Genomic DNA, 18,459 nt, shown 5'->3' with positions numbered 1-18,459 from the left:
TGTCAGATTGTTCACGTACGTCCCGTTACGCTGTCAAACTGTTCACGTACGTCCTGTTACGCTGTCAAACTGTTCACGTACGTCCCGTTACGATGTCAGATTATTCACATACGTCTCGTTACGCTGTCAAACTGTTCACGTACTTCCCGTTACGATGTCAAACTGTTCACGTACATCCTGTTACGCTGTCAAACTGTTCACGTACGTCCCGTTACGCTGTCAAACTGTTCACGTACTTCCCGTTACGATGTCAAACTGTTCACGTACGTCCCGTTACACTGTCAAACTGTTCACGTACATCCCGTTACGATGTCAGATTGTTCACGTACGTCCTGTTACGCTGTCAAACTGTTCACGTACGTCCCGTTACGCTGTCAAACTGTTCACGTACGTCCTGTTACGCTGTCAAACTGTTCACGTACATCCCGTTACGATATCAGATTGTTCACGTACGTCCCGTTACGATGTCAGATTGTTCATGTACGTCCTGTTATGCTGTCAAACTGTTCACGTACGTACCATCACGCTGTCAGACTGTTCATGTACGTCCCGTTATGCTGTCAAACTGTTCACGTACGTCCCGTTACGATGTCAGACTGTTCACGTATGTCCCGTTACGCTGTCAAACTGTTCACGTACGTCCTGTTACGCTGTCAAACTGTTCACGTACGTCCCGTTACGATGTCAGATTGTTCACGTACGTCCCGTTACGCTGTCAAACTGTTCACGTACGTCCCGTTACGATGTCAGATTGTTCACGTACGTCCCGTTACGATGTCAGATTGTTCACGTACGTCCCGTTACGCTGTCAAACTGTTCACGTACGTCCCGTTACGGTGTCAGACTGTTCACGTACGACCCGTTACGCTGTCAAACTGTTCACGTACGTCCCGTTACGATGTCAGATTGTTCACGTACGTCCCGTTACGCTGTCAAACTGTTCACGTACGACCCGTTACACTGGCAAACTGTTCACGTACGTCCCATTACGATGTCAGATTGTTCACGTACGTCCCGTTACGCTGTCAAACTGTTCACGTACGTCCCGTTACGATGTCAGATTGTTCACGTACGTCCCGTTACGCAGTCAAACTGTTCACGTACGTCCCATTACGCTGTCAAACTGTTTATGTAGGTCCCGTTACGATGTCAGATTGTTCACGTACGTCCCGTTACGCTGTCAAACTGTTCACGTACGTCCTGTTACGCTGTCAAACTGTTCACGTACGTCCCGTTACGATGTCAGATTATTCACGTACGTCCCGTTACGCTGTCAAACTGTTCACGTACTTCCCGTTACGATGTCAAACTGTTCACGTACATCCTGTTACGCTGTCAAACTGTTCACGTACGTCCCGTTACGCTGTCAAACTGTTCACGTACTTCCCGTTACGATGTCAAACTGTTCACGTACGTCCCGTTACACTGTCAAACTGTTCACGTACATCCCGTTACGATGTCAGATTGTTCACGTACGTCCTGTTACGCTGTCAAACTGTTCACGTACGTCCCGTTACGCTGTCAAACTGTTCACGTACGTCCTGTTACGCTGTCAAACTGTTCACGTACATCCCGTTACGATATCAGATTGTTCACGTACTTCCCGTTACGATGTCAGATTGTTCATGTACGTCCTGTTATGCTGTCAAACTGTTCACGTACGTACCATCACGCTGTCAGACTGTTCATGTACGTCCCGTTATGCTGTCAAACTGTTCATGTACGTCCCGTTACGATGTCAGACTGTTCACGTATGTCCCGTTACGCTGTCAAACTGTTCACGTACGTCCTGTTACGCTGTCAAACTGTTCACGTACGTCCCGTTACGATGTCAGATTGTTCACGTACGTCCCGTTACGCTGTCAAACTGTTCACGTACGTCCCGTTACGATGTCAGATTGTTCACGTACGTCCCGTTACGATGTCAGATTGTTCACGTACGTCCCGTTACGATGTCAGATTGTTCATGTACGTCCTGTTATGCTGTCAAACTGTTCACGTACGTACCATCACGCTGTCAGACTGTTCATGTACGTCCCGTTATGCTGTCAAACTGTTCACGTACATTCCGTTACGATGTCAGACTGTTCACGTATGTCCCGTTACGCTGTCAAACTGTTCACGTACGTCCTGTTACGCTGTCAAACTGTTCACGTACGTCCCGTTACGATGTCAGATTGTTCACGTACGTCCCGTTACGCTGTCAAACTGTTCACGTACGTCCCGTTACGATGTCAGATTGTTCACGTACGTCCCGTTACGATGTCAGATTGTTCACGTACGTCCCGTTACGCTGTCAAACTGTTCACGTACGTCCTGTTACGGTGTCAGACTGTTCACGTACGTCCCGTTACGCTGTCAAACTGTTCACGTACGTCCCGTTACGATGTCAGATTGTTCACGTACGTCCCGTTACGATGTCAGATTGTTCACGTACGTCCCGTTACGCTGTCAAACTGTTCACATACGTCCCGTTACGCTGTTGGACTTTTCACGTACGTCCCGTTACGCTGTCAAACTGTTCACGTACGTCCCGTTACGATGTAAGATTGTTCACGTACGTCCCGTTACGATGTCAGATTGTTCACGTACGTCCCGTTACGCTGTCAAACTGTTCACGTACGTCCTGTTACGATGTCAGACTGTTCACGTACGTCCCGTTACGCTGTCAAACTGTTCACGTACGTCCCGTTACGATGTCACATTGTTCACGTACGTCCCGTTACGCTGTCAAACTGTTCGCATACGTCCCGTTACGCTGTTGGACTTTTCACTTACGTCCGGCTACGCAGTGGAACTGTTCACGTATGTTGATAACTTACTTGTTATTGCTAAATTAAAATTATTTTTGTTTTTATTAAGATTATGAAGCAGGTACAGACATCGTCTTTGACTTTTGGTTTTTTTTTCCTTATAAATATTTTCAGGCAACATTTAAACTGGATTAATTTGGTTTATCAATTAATCTCTTATCAATCAGTTGTGTGTGGTTTAATGTCAACTGATGAAAGCTTGAACAATAACTATATTACTGACCACAATTGGACTAAAATAACAATGACGTTAAACGGATCTGGTCAGAAAATATTAATATCGGTAGATATAAAAAATTCAGATATCAGGATATGATCAGAGCCCAAATAAAAATGAAAACGGTTGTTATAGATGGTCTCCAGAAGTCGTAATTGTGCAAAGTGACAGTATCACACATTAGTTGTGTAACATGAACCATCATAAAAGATTTAATGGCTGCAGTTTGACCCATCAGTATGTTTGTCTCTCAACCCATAATGAGTTCACAGATCGAAGATTATGCATGAAAAATAAAAAGTTCTTATAATTTCTGCAGGATTTCTGCAGTGGCATCTCAGAGAACATCGCATAAAGAAGTCTTCTGCTTTAAACCTTCAAGCAGGCACAGTGAAGACAAGGATCAGAGGAGTTCATCCACCTCTGAAAACTGTTAATAAAACGATCCTCTGTGCACACGCTCAAACTTCCGATGCACAAATTCATTATTCAAAAGGTGTTCGTCTCCATCTATACCTCTGCATCTATCCAGCTTGGCTTTGCAGGAATCACAGCTTCCTGTAAATCTTTAATTGATTAAGTGCATCAGTTGAAGTGCGGCTATATGTGTGTGTGTATAATGTATATGTATGTGTGTGTGCATGGGTTGTGCACCTAAAGCTTGTTCATCGAGGTGGAATTGCCAAACATATTATGTAACATGAAAAATCCTGAGGATCTATAGGACTTTAAGTTATTTCCCGGGTGTTGGAGAGCTGCAGAGAAAGAAGATTGATTCTTTTATTCTGTCCTCCTTCTTGTTTTTCTGCCCACATCTCTGAGCGCTAATACCTCATCTGAGCTTCCCGACAGCGACCTTCACCAGACTGCAGAGCCAATCTCAAGTCTGGTGTCACTAAAACTACAGTGTGAGTTATTCCACAAACATGTTTAAAGGTCCGAGATTTAAAAACTCATCATCTGTTTGGGTTGTTTTTACTGTGTGCTAATGCAGGTCATCATATTAGCATTCTGTGAGAGGATTACACATTTATTTAGTGTTTCTAACTTATTTCCAAGCCCACCGTTCCTCCACACAGCTGTGGAGCTGTTGGGCGAGCCATGTGGTCCGGTATGGAATCATTAATCTGGATCAGAGATGAGTTCTGGTCGACCCACGAGGAGGTAAGTTCCCTTTCCATCCAACCAGATGAGTCTGAAAGAGACGAGCTTGAAGATCTTTTAACCCTGTAAGACCCAAAGATAAAAACCAGCTAGATGTTGTGTAGAAGGCCTCCGATGCAGAAAATAATGTATTTTTTATGTTTTTTTCAAATACGGTTTTTAATAAGTTTCAGCAACAGGAAGCAGAAATTCTGACTGAACAAATAAAGTTAGTTATGACAAAAATCATGAAAATATTAAATACAAAAGTTATTTACAGAAGCTGTTAGATCGGGGATCTCGTCTACAGCCTACAGGGACCTACAGGGATCTACAGGGGCCTACAGGGTCCTTAGATAACTTCACGGACCTACAGGGATCTACAGGGGGCCTTAGGGGACTACAGGGATCTACAGGAACCTACTGGGACCTACATGGGTTTACAGGGACCTACAGAGGTCCACAGGGGCCTGCAGAGGTTCTACAGGGGCCTGCAGAGGTCTACAGGGCTATACAGGGGTCTAAGGGGGCCTACAGGACCTGCAGGAGTCTATAGGAGTCCTCAGAGGACTACAGGGACCTGCAGGAGCCTGCAGGAGTCTACTGAACTCATTTGTTGTGTTTCGTGACAGTCAGATTGGAGCTGAAGTCCATCCATGGTGGCGTCTGACCCAGTAAAACCAGTCCAGGAATGCTGGATTCCTTTGTCAGCCAGTGATGCTGGACATGGGATGGCGTTTGGTTTTCTGCCCCAGTTGTTCTGCTGGATAATCGCCAGTTTGGTTCATTTCTTTCTCATCCTCGTCTCTGTTTCAATCCGAATGTGTTTCAGGACGGCAGCAGAAGCGACAACTTGCACCGCCTGCATGGAGAAATGGTAACCTTCTTTCTTTCTTTCTTTCTTTTAATAAAAGCATTAAGAATAAAGACGTGACTGAAACCTGACAGTTTTCCGTGCACATTAGCAGCTTGTAATGAGCTGATTTAAACATTGTGTCATGTTTGGGTTGTTTAGTATCACTGTGAGCTGCGCAGGATGTTTTCTAATCAGCTGACCCTGCAGACTAATGTGTAACCTCACTGAAGGAACATCACGGCTGCTTCTGCTGCTGACTCAGGACTCCTCGCAAACTTTGTCCAAACTGCACATGCCAAGTAAACACGCTCACCTTCAGTAACTAAGTGACAAAACGATGCGGCTTTAGGGAACCAGGGAGCAAACAAAAAGCCAGTTTGGGAGATTAATGAACAGTTTAGTCTTCAGGGAGTTTCCAGGAACATCTCACTGTCAACTCAGGTAATCATTTGTGATTTGTTCATAAATAAGATAAAGATACACCGTAACGAAGACGTTTGTTGGCTTTTATTACAGTTAGATCTTTATTTTAGTCATAAATGAACTTGTTTTTTTAAAACGAAAGTTCAACAGGAGACTTTAAAATCAGCTTTTAAAAGCAAAGTGAAGTGATTTCTAGTTAGATGATGAGCAGTGATGTGTCTCAGTGATTTCAGAGCAGTGAGAAGTTTAAACCTGAAGATTTTATTTGCTGTGTGAACGTCTGCAACGCGGCTCATCAGAGGAATGATGTTTTTATGAATGGACTCGCTGCTGAGAGCAGAACCTTCACGGGGCTGTCTCAGCTTGTAGCATGGCGGTTTGTCATTTGCTTATTATGATCAGAATTGAGTTTTTTTGTTTATTTATTTTGATTAAAAATGGCACCAAATGACTGCAGGATGAGTCTGTAAATGTGCTGAACGTTGGAGATTAATCATAAACAGACGCACACGGTCCTGTGAACGATATCAGGATTAATCTCTTCACTGAGTCTCTAACAAGGGTCATTCAGGAAAGAAGCTAAATGAGATAACATCTCTGTTTAAATCGACTCTTTCCTCTTGGAGTTGGCCTTCAGCCTCATGTGCACACACACGTTTGACCAGGCCTTGCTTTGTGTGTCATTATATGCAACATATCAACACGCTGAGGAATCCAGAGAAAATAGGCTTCAAAGGTCAGACTGGGGTGGCTGCTTACGTCACATCAACGTTTTACACAATGTTATTTTTAACCCTGAGTGCTCGTCGTGGACCGTTGAGGCTGACAGCAGTTTTTGCTGTGTAACAAACTGCATATCAGACCACAGAACATCTGGAGAGCTTCTGGCCTGCAGGAGGAGCATGATGGTGTGAAACTAACCCCGACAGGTGAGGCAAAAACTCGACATCCACGTTGTAAATGTAGCTGTGAAGCACCTGAACTTGCATTGCAAGTTTTTGGGGTCATAAGACATGCAGGAGGTGGAATTAAAAAGCTGGAAAATCCTTTGTGAATAGGCTTTTGTGTACTAAATAAAGCTTCATTCTAACTTTATTTTACATCAACAGAAAGGAAAACAAAACTGATCCGACATGGAAAATCCATCTGCTTAACTACCCGAGATCTGAGGAGACGACGCAACGCGACACTTTGACGTAACTTTTTGTGGAAACTCCGAAAATGTCTCAAATGTTGTGTGAGATGTGTGAGAATGACCTTTGTTCGTACCGTTAATGATCTAACCGTTGAGCATAAAGACGGTTTCTGGCTTTAAAACCAAAATTACAAAAGAAAGCATTAATCCGACCTTGTTGTGGAAATGTTCTGCCTGCTTGTGACGGAGCTGCACAGAGAGATGTGTGGTTTGCATGACCGTACGGACCGGATCTGGGCCTCCATATCAAGGCTGTCTTGTCTCGTCTCCCTCCTGTGGTTCACTTTTACACATTCAGACCAAAAACCGTGTTTGCAGCTGGACAAAGGCTTTGATTAGAACTTTGTCTTTATATCTTTACTGTGACAAAAATCTTGAGAAAGCTCGAGCAGAGGAGGTGGAGGTGTCCACTCAGGTGACTGGAGATGGCCGGTCAGAGAAGACTGGGATTCTCTGGTTTTACTGGGAAAAGGTTCTGAGCCAAAGAGAACACCTCAGACTCGCTCCGGCTTTTATCTGGGAATTTATTCCACATTTATCTACCTGTCCAAATTTCTCCACATTTCATGGTAAATATGAATCATTAATGTTTATTTTTACAGTTCAGCCTGGAATAAAAACCGTTGTTGCTCACAGCGAGGCAACAAACTGGTCTGAATAGTGGGAATTAAACCGAGTGTTTTAAACTAATTAGTTTAGTTTGCCTTGTTTGTTTGCTTTTACTCTGCTGATAGATAAGTTCTATCTATGCAGCAGATATCTATGAGCACTTATGTGGAAAATATATTCAGTAGTTTTGTTGATTTGTCAGAAAAGTATCAAAAACACGACGAGCTTCAGGAAATTCACCGGGACAAGAAAAGACATTTCTGACACGAACTTCTACAGAAAGACTCTAACACGCGTGTTGGAAACGATCATTTATAAATCATATTAGTATCATAACAACATTCCTCCGTCAGCAGCAGTGGTCATGTGAAATGGAATAAAGAGGCATAAATGTGAAATAAAAGATGTTCCTCTGCACATCTCCAGTTCAGTGTGGCAGGAAGCCGCAGCCTTGCAGAGGTCACCAGGTCATCAGGGTCAGCACCGAGACACTCCCGGTTAGCATGAAGAGGATCAACAAGCATCGTTAGAGTCTAGCTGCAAGGAGTTATGGGATGAAATGAGTACTTTTCTGTCATGACTGATGGTCCAGCGTTAATAAGATCTTTCTAATCTCAGGAAACTTTTCTAGATCCGAAACAAACAGAAAGGACTTGATGTGGACTGCAGGTTTGTTTCTGCTGGTTTTTGATCTGGTTTGTTAGCTGACTGACTGCGTTTGGTGTTCATGCTGAGAGTACTTTTGTCTTTGGCAGCGACTTGTGGTGTTTAAATGGCAGTGAAGGGGTAGAGCTATGAGCATAGAGCAGCTCTGTGGCAGCCAGTTTTTGCTTGTGGTTTCCTGCAACCTGCAGCCCAGGACTGAGTTGGTTATTTTGCTCTCATATGGACGTCCCTTTGGATAGAAGTGTCTGCTAAATGACTGTAGAATAGAGAAGTAGTAATAGAAGAGAACAGAAGATTTAGTGTTGCATAGAGCAGCAGGTTTCCTGTTAGTGGTTCTAGCTGGGAATTTATTTATTTATTCTTTTATTCTAATTGTCTTCAATTATTGACTGTTTTCTTCAGGCTCCCTCGGAGTCTGCCTTGTTGCAGCGTACTAAAGAGCAGCTCCTGAAACTTGCAGAGCATCATAAGTAGCAGATAAGAAGCTTAAAAAGTGGGTGAAAGCGGCTTTGCAGACAGGAGTGAATTGTGGCCGGTCTGCTTCCAGGCGGCTGCGGCGCCTCGCTGAGGTAACCTCTGAACGGCGCCGGGAAGTGTTGCAGTTTCAGCTGAAGCAGACGGATGAGGTATGAAAAGGAGGAAGAACAGAGCAGAAAACTGAAAAATAAAATGAAATGTGCAGCTTTGTCGTACAAACAAGGAGGGAAAACTGTCTGAGGGGGTTAGAGCAGAGGTCAGGAATTTAATGTTGATCATTTTAATGATCTGCTCCTCATTTCTGGCTTCAGTGAGTCACTTTCAGAAACTCTTTCTTCTAATCCAGCAGATGTGAGACAAGCTTACCTGGCTGTGTTTATGCAGTGTTTTGCTGCATGCTGGGAAAAATAAAGTGGGAGGGTTAAACTTTAAACATTCAGTTTCTGACGTAGTTGAATCGAAGTTTTGTGTGGAGTCTCGCTGCGACGCCTCTTTCCCTTATACACGGTAGAAAAGCTCGTCCAGACTAAGCTGAGTTTCCAGTCTGATTACATAATAAACACAAACATAACTCCGTAACAGAGCCGACAGCTTAAGGCAGGGACGTAACTTGATCACTACATTTTTATCCTTCTCACACCCAGCATGCTGTTACTGCCTGAGAGCTGCAAACCGCTCGTATCCTGCAGCCCAGAAACTCCAGAAGCAGCCGAATAAAGACAGAATAAGATGATAGAGGGAGAGTTTCTGCAGAAAACTGACATTTCTAATTCCTCATTAATGATTAAAATGCATTTCTTTTGTTTGATATGTTCATTTTGATGGATTCAAATATATATTTAATAAAAAATCTTATTGCTTTTATGACTTTAAAATGAACCTTTCACCTCATATGTTTATAAATGCCAGACAACTAAAAACAGACTTGGGACGATCCCAGTCCCCTCCTCGGCCCTACTTGGCACCTGCCCTGCGTTCGCAGTCTGACGTCTGAGATAAGGTGTCCTGTTTCTTTTGGCAATTGAGTAGTAGACGTCAGTCATCCCTCCTCATGGCCTCCCACGCTCCATTTGGAGAGCTGCATGACCGCAGCCCTTAAACAGACAACTTCCCACATATGGCAGCAGGCAAAATGGAGGGATGAGGCCAAATGGTAGGGCGGCAGGGCCTAAACAACTTTCAGACTGTGAATAATAATAAAAATAACATATCTATGTCTGTGTTTAGAAACTTCAGTGTTGCAGAAACCAGTGTGCGCCAACATGGACCCTCCGGCGAAGGCTCGGAACAGAAGGGCAGCCGTGGAACCGTCAGCGGTCCCCGATGGGGGCTACGCCTGGTTCATCCTGCTCTCCTGCTTCCTGGTCTTTGGTCTGACCTTTGGGGTGATTAAAGCATTCGGTGTGTTTTATGTTGACATACATCAATACTTTGAAACCACAGCAGCAGGAACATCCTGGATCACCTCCATTGCCGTGGCGACCATTCACGTTGTTGGTAACTATCACCATCTCTTCATACAACTCGTTCATATTAAACTCTGACTGCAGACTATCATAGCTGAAAACCTCATTTTCGGCTCTAGGAGTTACGTCCCATGTTTATTTCTTTCAAACGTCCTTTATCCTTTTTATCTTGATGCTCAATCCTGAAACAAACTCCTGCTGCTGCCAACTAGGCGTCTCCTGACTGCATCTAGAAACACTATGAAGCACCGAGACGTAGAACTTAGCCGCATTTAAAATGCAGAAAACATCCGGAATAACGTCTCCTAATGTGTCCGTTGATCTGACATGTCCCGTTTGTCCGTCTGCAGCTCCGGTAGCTTCTGCACTCAGCGCACGCTGCAGCCATCGCTCTGTAGTCGTGATGGGAGGACTGATGTGCAGCGTGGGCGTCGTTCTGGGGGCTTTTGCTCGCAACCTGACAGAGCTCTACGTAACTGTAGGCTTCCTGAATGGTAAGTGATGACTTTTAAACATGCACAGACACAAATCAGGCTGAAAGCATGTGCACACATCATGTTCTGCACATTTCTGGTTGCAGGGTTTGGCTATGCTTTAACCTGGACCCCCACAGTGACCATGCTCGGCATGTACTTTGAGAAAAGGCGTCCAGTGGCGAATGCCTTGGCGAGCTCTGGAGAGTGCATTCTCACATTTATCCTCACGCCTCTCTTCCAGCTGTTGATTGACAGCTTCTCCTGGAGAGGCGCTTTGCTAATCCTGGGAGGTTTGCAGCTTAACCTGTGTGTGTGTGGTATGCTGCTGAGACCCCTGAAAGCCACAAGAGATGTTCCGCATGTGAACGAAGCAGGAGAGGAAGGCTTGTCAATGCAACTGCTCCCAAAAGAAGACTTGGACGATACGAAGCCGAGCTTTCGAACAGAGACAGAACTTAACACGTCACAAGGATCTGATCAAGACGCCAAGGAGACACCCAGCTCAACTAAAGACTGCACAAAGAGTGCAAAGAGGACAAAAGTAAGGACCACAGTCCTGAAGTATGTAGATTATACCCTCATCACAAACGGCCGATTCATGGTCTATTCCATGTTCGGGGTGTTTGCTGCTCTGGGCTTCTTTGCTCCGTCTTTGTTCCTGGTTCCTTATGCTCGCAGTAAAGGGATTGAGGAGTACCAGGCAGCTGCGCTCATGTCCATCTCTGCAGTGTTGGACCTCTTTGGGAGGGTTTTCTTTGGCTGGTTGGCAAACCTGAGGCTGGTGGAAACAGTACGTTCAGTTTGACGATAACAGAAAAAGTTAGACGGTTTCTTTACAAGCTAATCTGAAGAGAAACACCTTTTCTCTGCTCCAGGTGCAGCAGCTGACGGTTACGGTGATTCTGCTCGGTACCGTGCTGCTCCTATGCCCTTTGGCCACCTCCTTCTCAGAGCTGGTTGCTTTCAGCGCAGCTCACGGCCTGGTGTACGGCGCAACTGTCGCCATCCACATCACTGTGCTGCCTGAGGTTGTGGGCGTCCAAAGACTTGGAAGCGCACTGGGGTTTTTCATGCTCATACGTAGCAGCGGAGGCCTGCTTGGACCCCCAATCGCTGGTGAGTGGAGCTCGTCATAATGTGCATAACAAAAACAGACGTAATCCAGCTTTGAGATGTTTCTGTAGAGTCTCTTGTGATTCTTCCCACTCTGTTGCAGGCTAGAAATAAACACTAAGTAGCAGCATTTAGTGTAACATCCCCTCACTGCATGCTACAAATACTAAAATCCCTACTTTGCAGAGCTTATGGAAAATCTCAAGGTTGCAGCGTCTGCTGTCATTTTTTTGGTGATGTTCTTCCGACACATTAAATTTCACACAATGGAAGTGCTTATGCATCATTCAGCATTGTAACTGCAGCCCAGTGAGCCTCATTCAAAGCAAATGAGATTCTGATACCGCCCTGACATGCTGCACCACTTTTCAATTAATCATGGGTTTCAGCAGTCCGACGTGGCTCCCTCTCCCAGATGTTCAGTTCCAAAGCGCAGAAATGATAACATCACAATGCTTCACGGCTGTGTTAATTTCATGGCTGTTTGCTTTCCAAATTCTCTTTTTTTTCCCTGTTAAATGGAGTTTCCTCCCCGCTGACTTTGCATTCTGTTACTTGTGACATTTTCATAAACTGTGTCTGGCAGGATGTGAGAGGAGCTGCGGCAACATGGCGACATGAATACCAAAACATTTTACAGTCTGATTTTCATCCTTTTGTTTTAAACTTTGGGGAATCTGACATGTACTGGCAAAACATATGGCGTAAATGCAGGTGTCTTACACCATCCTGAATACTCTGAAATACATTAATGAATATTTAGATAACTGTTTTTTGGCTTAAAAGATTCTCAAACATGTTACATTAAAAGAAAAAAAGTATGTTTGCAATTATCTAAATACTTGTAATTATCTGAAAAAGCTATTTTTCTTCCTGTATCCATGCAAATTCATGCAGTTTCATCTACAAAATGTCGAAGTGGGGACCACCACAAGCATCTGAAATAGCAGGGTTTAATACATTATGCTGTGTAGATGGTAGCCTACGTTGTTTAAGCTAACCAGTGTCAGCGTCATTAGCCTACAGTGGCGTTCGCATCAGTTGCTAATCGCTGCATAGCATCGCATTTGCTGTCTGTTAACATCTTCACTGGGATTTCTGTAGAATCTAAAGCAACTAATCAGCAGCTACCTGTCCTCTGTCCTGCCGTAATGACCTTGCGGGATGAGTTTTATCTCACCTTTAGGGTTTAACAAATAAAGTTTTTTTAAGCGCATTTTTCTTGGCTTTTCTTGGCTGCACTCTGCATGCTGCGTTCATGTGCAGAGCAGCTGTTGGACAGCAGAGTGTCCTACCACTGCTGCGCTTCTGGTAGCGTCAGTGCAGGTTTAATTAAGACTTTTTGACCCTGTTCCTGTAAATTGATGTAGATCTCTGCATATTAAAGGCATGGTGTTAACTATATAGCCGTTATGGTGCCATGGCTGACTCTACGTAGAGAAAACACTGATGCATGCATACTGCTCCTCCACTGCTGACAGCCGTGACTCAAACAACCTCGCTTCAGAACATAATCGTTCACATTTTCACTGCTAGCATCCTGGGAGAGGTGCCATCAGTGCAGACGTATGATCATTACCAGCCTCTCTGTCAGAAAACATCCAGTGACGGATACTTTTGGTAAAAGTTTGGGGATTTTTCAAGCGTTTTGTTCATCATGAACTTTTCCTCAACACAACCAAATCGTTTTGTTGCCTAAACCTAACCAAGTTGAGCTTAAAGGGGTGATAGCCTGAAAAGACCCTAAATAATGAGAAAAGATGGTTGTTGTGTTATATGCATCAGTCACCTGCACATGCTCGTAACTTCCCAAGAAAGGAAAGCTTGGATGTCCGTGTGAATCCCACAGAGTCGCCTTTAGCAGGAAAGTGACAGCAATGCCAGAGCTGATGCGTGTTTGACTGTTCCAGTCGAAGAGGAGAGAACATGCGCCTAGAATCGTGCTCCTGGTCTCGCAAACTGCTCCACTTCAAAGGAAAAGAAAGACTTTTAGTCTGTTGATGTCAGAAATAGCAAAGCTGTCTGGCAAACAATGGCACACAGATTGCTGTTCTGTATGCTGAGATGCTGGACAGGACAGGTTAAAAAAAAAAAAAAAAAAAAAAAAAAGAAATAGCAAAGCTACTTACAGAGGAGAGTCGTAGGTCTCCGACATCACCGCCGGGGCATGTTTGAGAGTGTCATCCAAAGCGGGGAAGGTTCCCATCACCAGCTTGTTGCCGCGGAAACAGGCGTGGATCTGTCCCGCTGATAGGCGGCATCTCGATTCTCCATGCTAGCAAGTTGGAACGGTTTAGCCTACAAACTGAATAAAGATGTTTTGAGGCAGGGGTGCCCAAAGTGGGGCCCGCGGGTCAAAATCGGCCTGCCAGCACCTTGTTTTTGGCCCGCTGGTTGTTGTTTATATTAATTACCCTACAGAGCTTGATGAAAAGACAGAGAACCTCAATGAGTCCAGTCTCAGAGGGACCCTGACTGACTCACACCTCAATGACATCCTCACCTTGTAGGTGAGCCAGGAGCAACCCAACATGGAGAGGCTGGTAATGTCCAAATATCAGCTTCGTGTGTCCCGCTACGTATCAGCAGCTCGCCTTGTTCAACATGCAGTTTCTTCTTGTTGACACGTTTGTTGGCTGTAATTATTGTTTCTTGCCCCTCTAACTGTGGCTTTGTTGTTCTATTGCCATATTGATTTTCATGTAACATTTTATTTGCCATGATAGGAAAAAAATCCTCTGTATAAGATATTGAACAATAACGAAAATAACTTTATACATTTACTTGTGTTTCATCCTTAAAGCTGCAGAGTTTGGCCCCGTGGCTCACTGGATCATTTCCAGTTTGGCCCTTGGAGGCAAAAATTTGGGCACCCCTGTTTTAGAGGCTTCTCAGCAGCTTTAAATAACCTTTGTAATATTCTTCTTTTCTATGTGAGACACTTCACCTGAATGTTTAAAATAATCTGCGTTCAATAAGAAAATACAGCAGCAAACCTCTTCTGGCCGCCTTCGGCAGTTACGAGCATCCTGGCAGAGGGGTGTGCGATTATTAAATCCTACCTACTAAATCTTATTTCCCTTATTTTCCTTGTTCATAATATCCTTAATATAATCTATGGTTCATAAGACTTCTCCTTTCAGGCTTCTTCATTGACAAGATGGACAATTATGGGACAGGTTTCCTGATGTCTGGAGTGGCTCTCATCGTCTCGGCGTTGTTCCTGCTCATCCTCCATCAGATGAACCGAAGGAGTCAGGGTACAAAGAGCCGTGACATGGACATTCAGAGTTGAAGGAAGCGAGCCGGACATGGCATGAGTTTAAAATGGCATCTGCGTGTGGATGTCTCTCCTCTCCTTCACCCTCACAGAAAGCATGTTTTTATATGATTTTACAGTCACAGTTTGGTTTCTAATCAGTTTTATTACATTGAAGCATTGCCACAAGACGCTACCGATACGTTGATTATTCATAATGTTGTCACTACTTGCTTCACACTGGCTATCTAGCCCCAATGCTGCCGAAAGAAGCTCTGAACATTCGTGGCTCGGATGAAGGACATCCTAGTGTTTGCTACCAGGCTGTTAGCTGCCATTCTTTGGGCCTGAGGTGTTTTGGAGCGGGGTCTTTGTGGCTTGAGGTTGGTTTATGAAAGAAACCATCAGATTTGTATGAAAGGTTGAGTTTTTCACTGAGTTTTTCCAGGACCTTGTGCCGTCCTGATTGGGAAGGGGACTATTTTGAGGGTGAACTTAAGCCACATGGGAGGAGTTAAGGGTAAAAACTCTTCAAAAAATTCAAATTAATTTGGTAAATCTAAATGCAGGATGTAGATTTACCATCAGGAGACAACACCGTGACAAGATGCACACTCTTCCTCCATGCACAGTCAATGGTTTTATGTTATGGCTGATCAGTATATATGTTCTGCACCAGACACTTCTGGTTTCATCACACATTTCAAGGGCAAAACAGTGAGAAGGCAAGAGAGGGGGTGTCTTCATGAGCTCTGAGACCTTATAGTGAGCCCTCCTCCCCTCATTAAGCTCCTGCATGTTGAACGTTGACCTCACTGCAGACACTGTAGATTTAACACACTAAATAATATTCACTAAATGTGAACATTCAGCCTGTTCAGGTGGTGATTCAGAACACAAAGTTAGTTATTTTTGATTGAATTAAAATGACTTTCTTAGAAAATATTTGCATCTTTTCCTGTGTGAGTGCAGATTTACCAGGTAAAAATATGTCTTTGGCGCCCCCCAGTGTCAGTCTGCTGGTGTTGCAGCTTCCCCTGCTGCACAGCTGGAAGGTTCAAGTTTAATAACATGATAAAAACATGAGCATTAACTCTTCTATGAAGACCATTATCCTATAGTGAAACATTTCTTTCACTATTTTGTCTTTGAACTATTAGATTTTCACCTTTATCTGGGTTGCAGACGTTAAAACGTTTATTAGATGGTGCAAATTTTAAACACACTGATTCCAACAAACCTTATGCAAACAATAATGGGATAGAAAAACTTGAAAACAGGAAGCTGCTGGTAGGATTACTGGAATTATAACACTACTTTTGACCACGAAGCACCTTAAGGAAGATTCAGCAAGCTGGAGGAGTGGTGAACTGAGAAGAGACACCTTTACGAATATGACCTTGTTTAGAAGATTCCTGTTTTGGATCCTTAAATGAACAACTAAACAAAAAACAAAACATTTTGGCATCAAATGCGGTAAGCAGAGATGGATTACAGTTAAAGGAAGCTAAAAAAAACCTTATTCTGAGCAGTGAAGGAGAAAAATTAGGGTAAAAACATCCAACTTTTAAAGAAAACGATGGTTTGATCATGCTTTAGGTTGGCATGTAGACAGATTTAGAGAAAAAATTTCACTGCTTGAAAGAAAAATAGATTAAATACAAGAACACAATTGTAAATAAATAAATTAACTTTAAAAAAAAATCCCACAAAGATAAAAATAAATTTAAAAAAAAAAAACCTTTGAAAAAAATCCCTGAAATAAGAAGAGAAAGGTGAAAACCTTCTGCCCCATAAAGGTCCTGAGAATAAATTACATCAATCGTTTCATTCAGGTTGAAACTTGTTGGAGGAATTTTTTTCATTTTCCATCACTACTGCAGAACGTTTGCCTTCTGCAACCAGCATGAAAACTTAGTTTTCATAACCCCACACCAGTCAGAGATAATCATCTTCAATCTGGAATCAATCAAACATGCAGTAACTCGTATAAATTAACTCGTCCCTCGCCATAAACCTGCAATCATAACCTCTAAAGCAAGGTTTACAAACTGGGACCCCGCAGGACTTACTGTACACACCCCGACGCATGCATCACCAGAGCTGCAGAGAAAAACTTACTACAAGAAAAGGCCACACACACACACACACACACACACACACACACATGCACAAGAGCCTTTGATCTACCAGATCAAAGACATAATCCATGTTTCAGACCGGTTCTATAAGAAGTCTAAAGGCAGACAAAGTATGCAGGGAACAGCGTCTCCAGTGTCTCTTCGTTTCTTTAGAAACATTTCCAGGAGGGGCCAGATGTGCACCAACATCAGGCCGGTTGTTGACGTTGGAGCAGCGTGGTTGTTATGACAACGTTACAACCGCATGTGTAATAACACGAAGAAGAAAAAGGTGCATTTTACAGTGTGACACTAAAAGCAGCAAATGAATGAAATGAAAAGATAAATAATGAGACAATGAAATGCAGATTATTTCAGACATATGATTTTTAGACAAAGACATGATTTTTTAGACATGTTTAACATGATTTTTAGGATAAAAGACGTCTGTGGAGCTCTCAGGTCTTTGTGCAGGAAGTTCACCGGCCTGGAAAGCCTTCCGACCTGCTGCCTTGCCTTGTCCTGGAGGGAGGATATGGTGGGGGGAGCACAGGTCCGTTGAGGTTCCGGAGAAAGTCTGTAAACATCGGAAGGTGAGGACACAGATTTTAGATCCCATCCTTGCTTTCACTGGAAGCCGGTGGAGGGATGCAGAACTGGCAGGATGTGGCCAGATTTACGTCTCCTTGTCAGGATCGGATTGGACTGGAAGCTTCTACAGACCGCAGTTTTACAGAGATGTTGGGTGTGATACTGACAGGATGGATCAGCGCCACCAGGATAGTAATGGAGCAGGGAAAGGGATGATCTGGCTGGAGATGGAACTGGAACAAGAACTAGAACTAAAACTGGAAATGGAACTGGTGCTGGTGCTGAAACTGGAGATGGAGATGGAGGTGGAACTGGAACTAGAACTAGAGCTGGAACTGGAGATGTAACTGGAGATGGAGCTGGAACTGGAGGTGGAGATGGAACTGGAGATGGAGCCTGAGATGGAACTGGAATTAGAATTAGAACTAAAACTGGAAATGGAACTGGTGCTGGTGCTGAAACTGGAGATGGAGATGGAGGTGGAACTGGAACTAGAACTAGAGCTGGAACTGGAGATGTAACTGGAGATGGAGCTGGAACTGGAGATGGAGCTGGAACTGGAGGTGGAGATGGAACTGGAGGTGGAGATGGAGCTGGAAGTAAAACTGGAGCTGATGTGGAGTTCTACCTGTTCCACGCCTTGATCTCCTCCATGCAGGCTGTGAGGACGGATGACGCGGCTGCAGACGAGGCGGGTCTATCATGAGGATCAGCTGAGTATCACCATCGTAGCATGTGGCCCTGAGGAGCATGTAGATGGAAAGAGAGACCCCACAGGTGACTAAGTGGGGTCTTACATACTCTGCTGTACCTGTCAGGTTCAGGAGAGACCAGTGACTGCAGACGGCTGAGAAGAACTGCAGGAGGTGAGGAGCAGCGCTCCTACTGCGCTGTGGGCCGTGCAGAAACCAGATGATGCTCCTGAAGCTGTGCAGCTGCGACCTTCTCCAGGACCTCTGTGAGGAATGGGAGGTTGGTGGGCTGGGTTCAGTGAAGGTGTTTAGAAGCTTGTGTCTGATGTGTTGGTGGAACATG

At 44.1% G+C, this 18,459-nt stretch overlaps 1 protein-coding gene across 1 annotated transcript; it reads left to right on the top strand.

The window, feature by feature from the left end:
- The first annotated feature begins 9,432 nt into the window (after positions 1-9,432).
- On the top strand, positions 9,433-14,946 carry LOC306763009 (monocarboxylate transporter 13). Its single transcript, XM_079249678.1, has 6 exons — positions 9,433-9,552; positions 9,627-9,896; positions 10,216-10,359; positions 10,446-11,131; positions 11,217-11,457; positions 14,598-14,946. The coding sequence occupies exons 1-6, from the start codon at positions 9,540-9,542 to the stop codon at positions 14,747-14,749; spliced, it is 1,506 nt and encodes a 501-aa protein (XP_079105804.1). The 5' UTR covers positions 9,433-9,539; the 3' UTR covers positions 14,750-14,946.
- The last annotated feature ends 3,513 nt before the right edge of the window (positions 14,947-18,459 follow it).

This window comes from Telmatherina bonti (genome assembly GCF_933228915.1).
Source record: "Telmatherina bonti genome assembly, chromosome: 2".
Taxonomy (NCBI): Eukaryota; Metazoa; Chordata; class Actinopteri; order Atheriniformes; family Telmatherinidae; genus Telmatherina; species Telmatherina bonti.
This window is presented reverse-complemented; position numbering and strand designations above follow the sequence as displayed.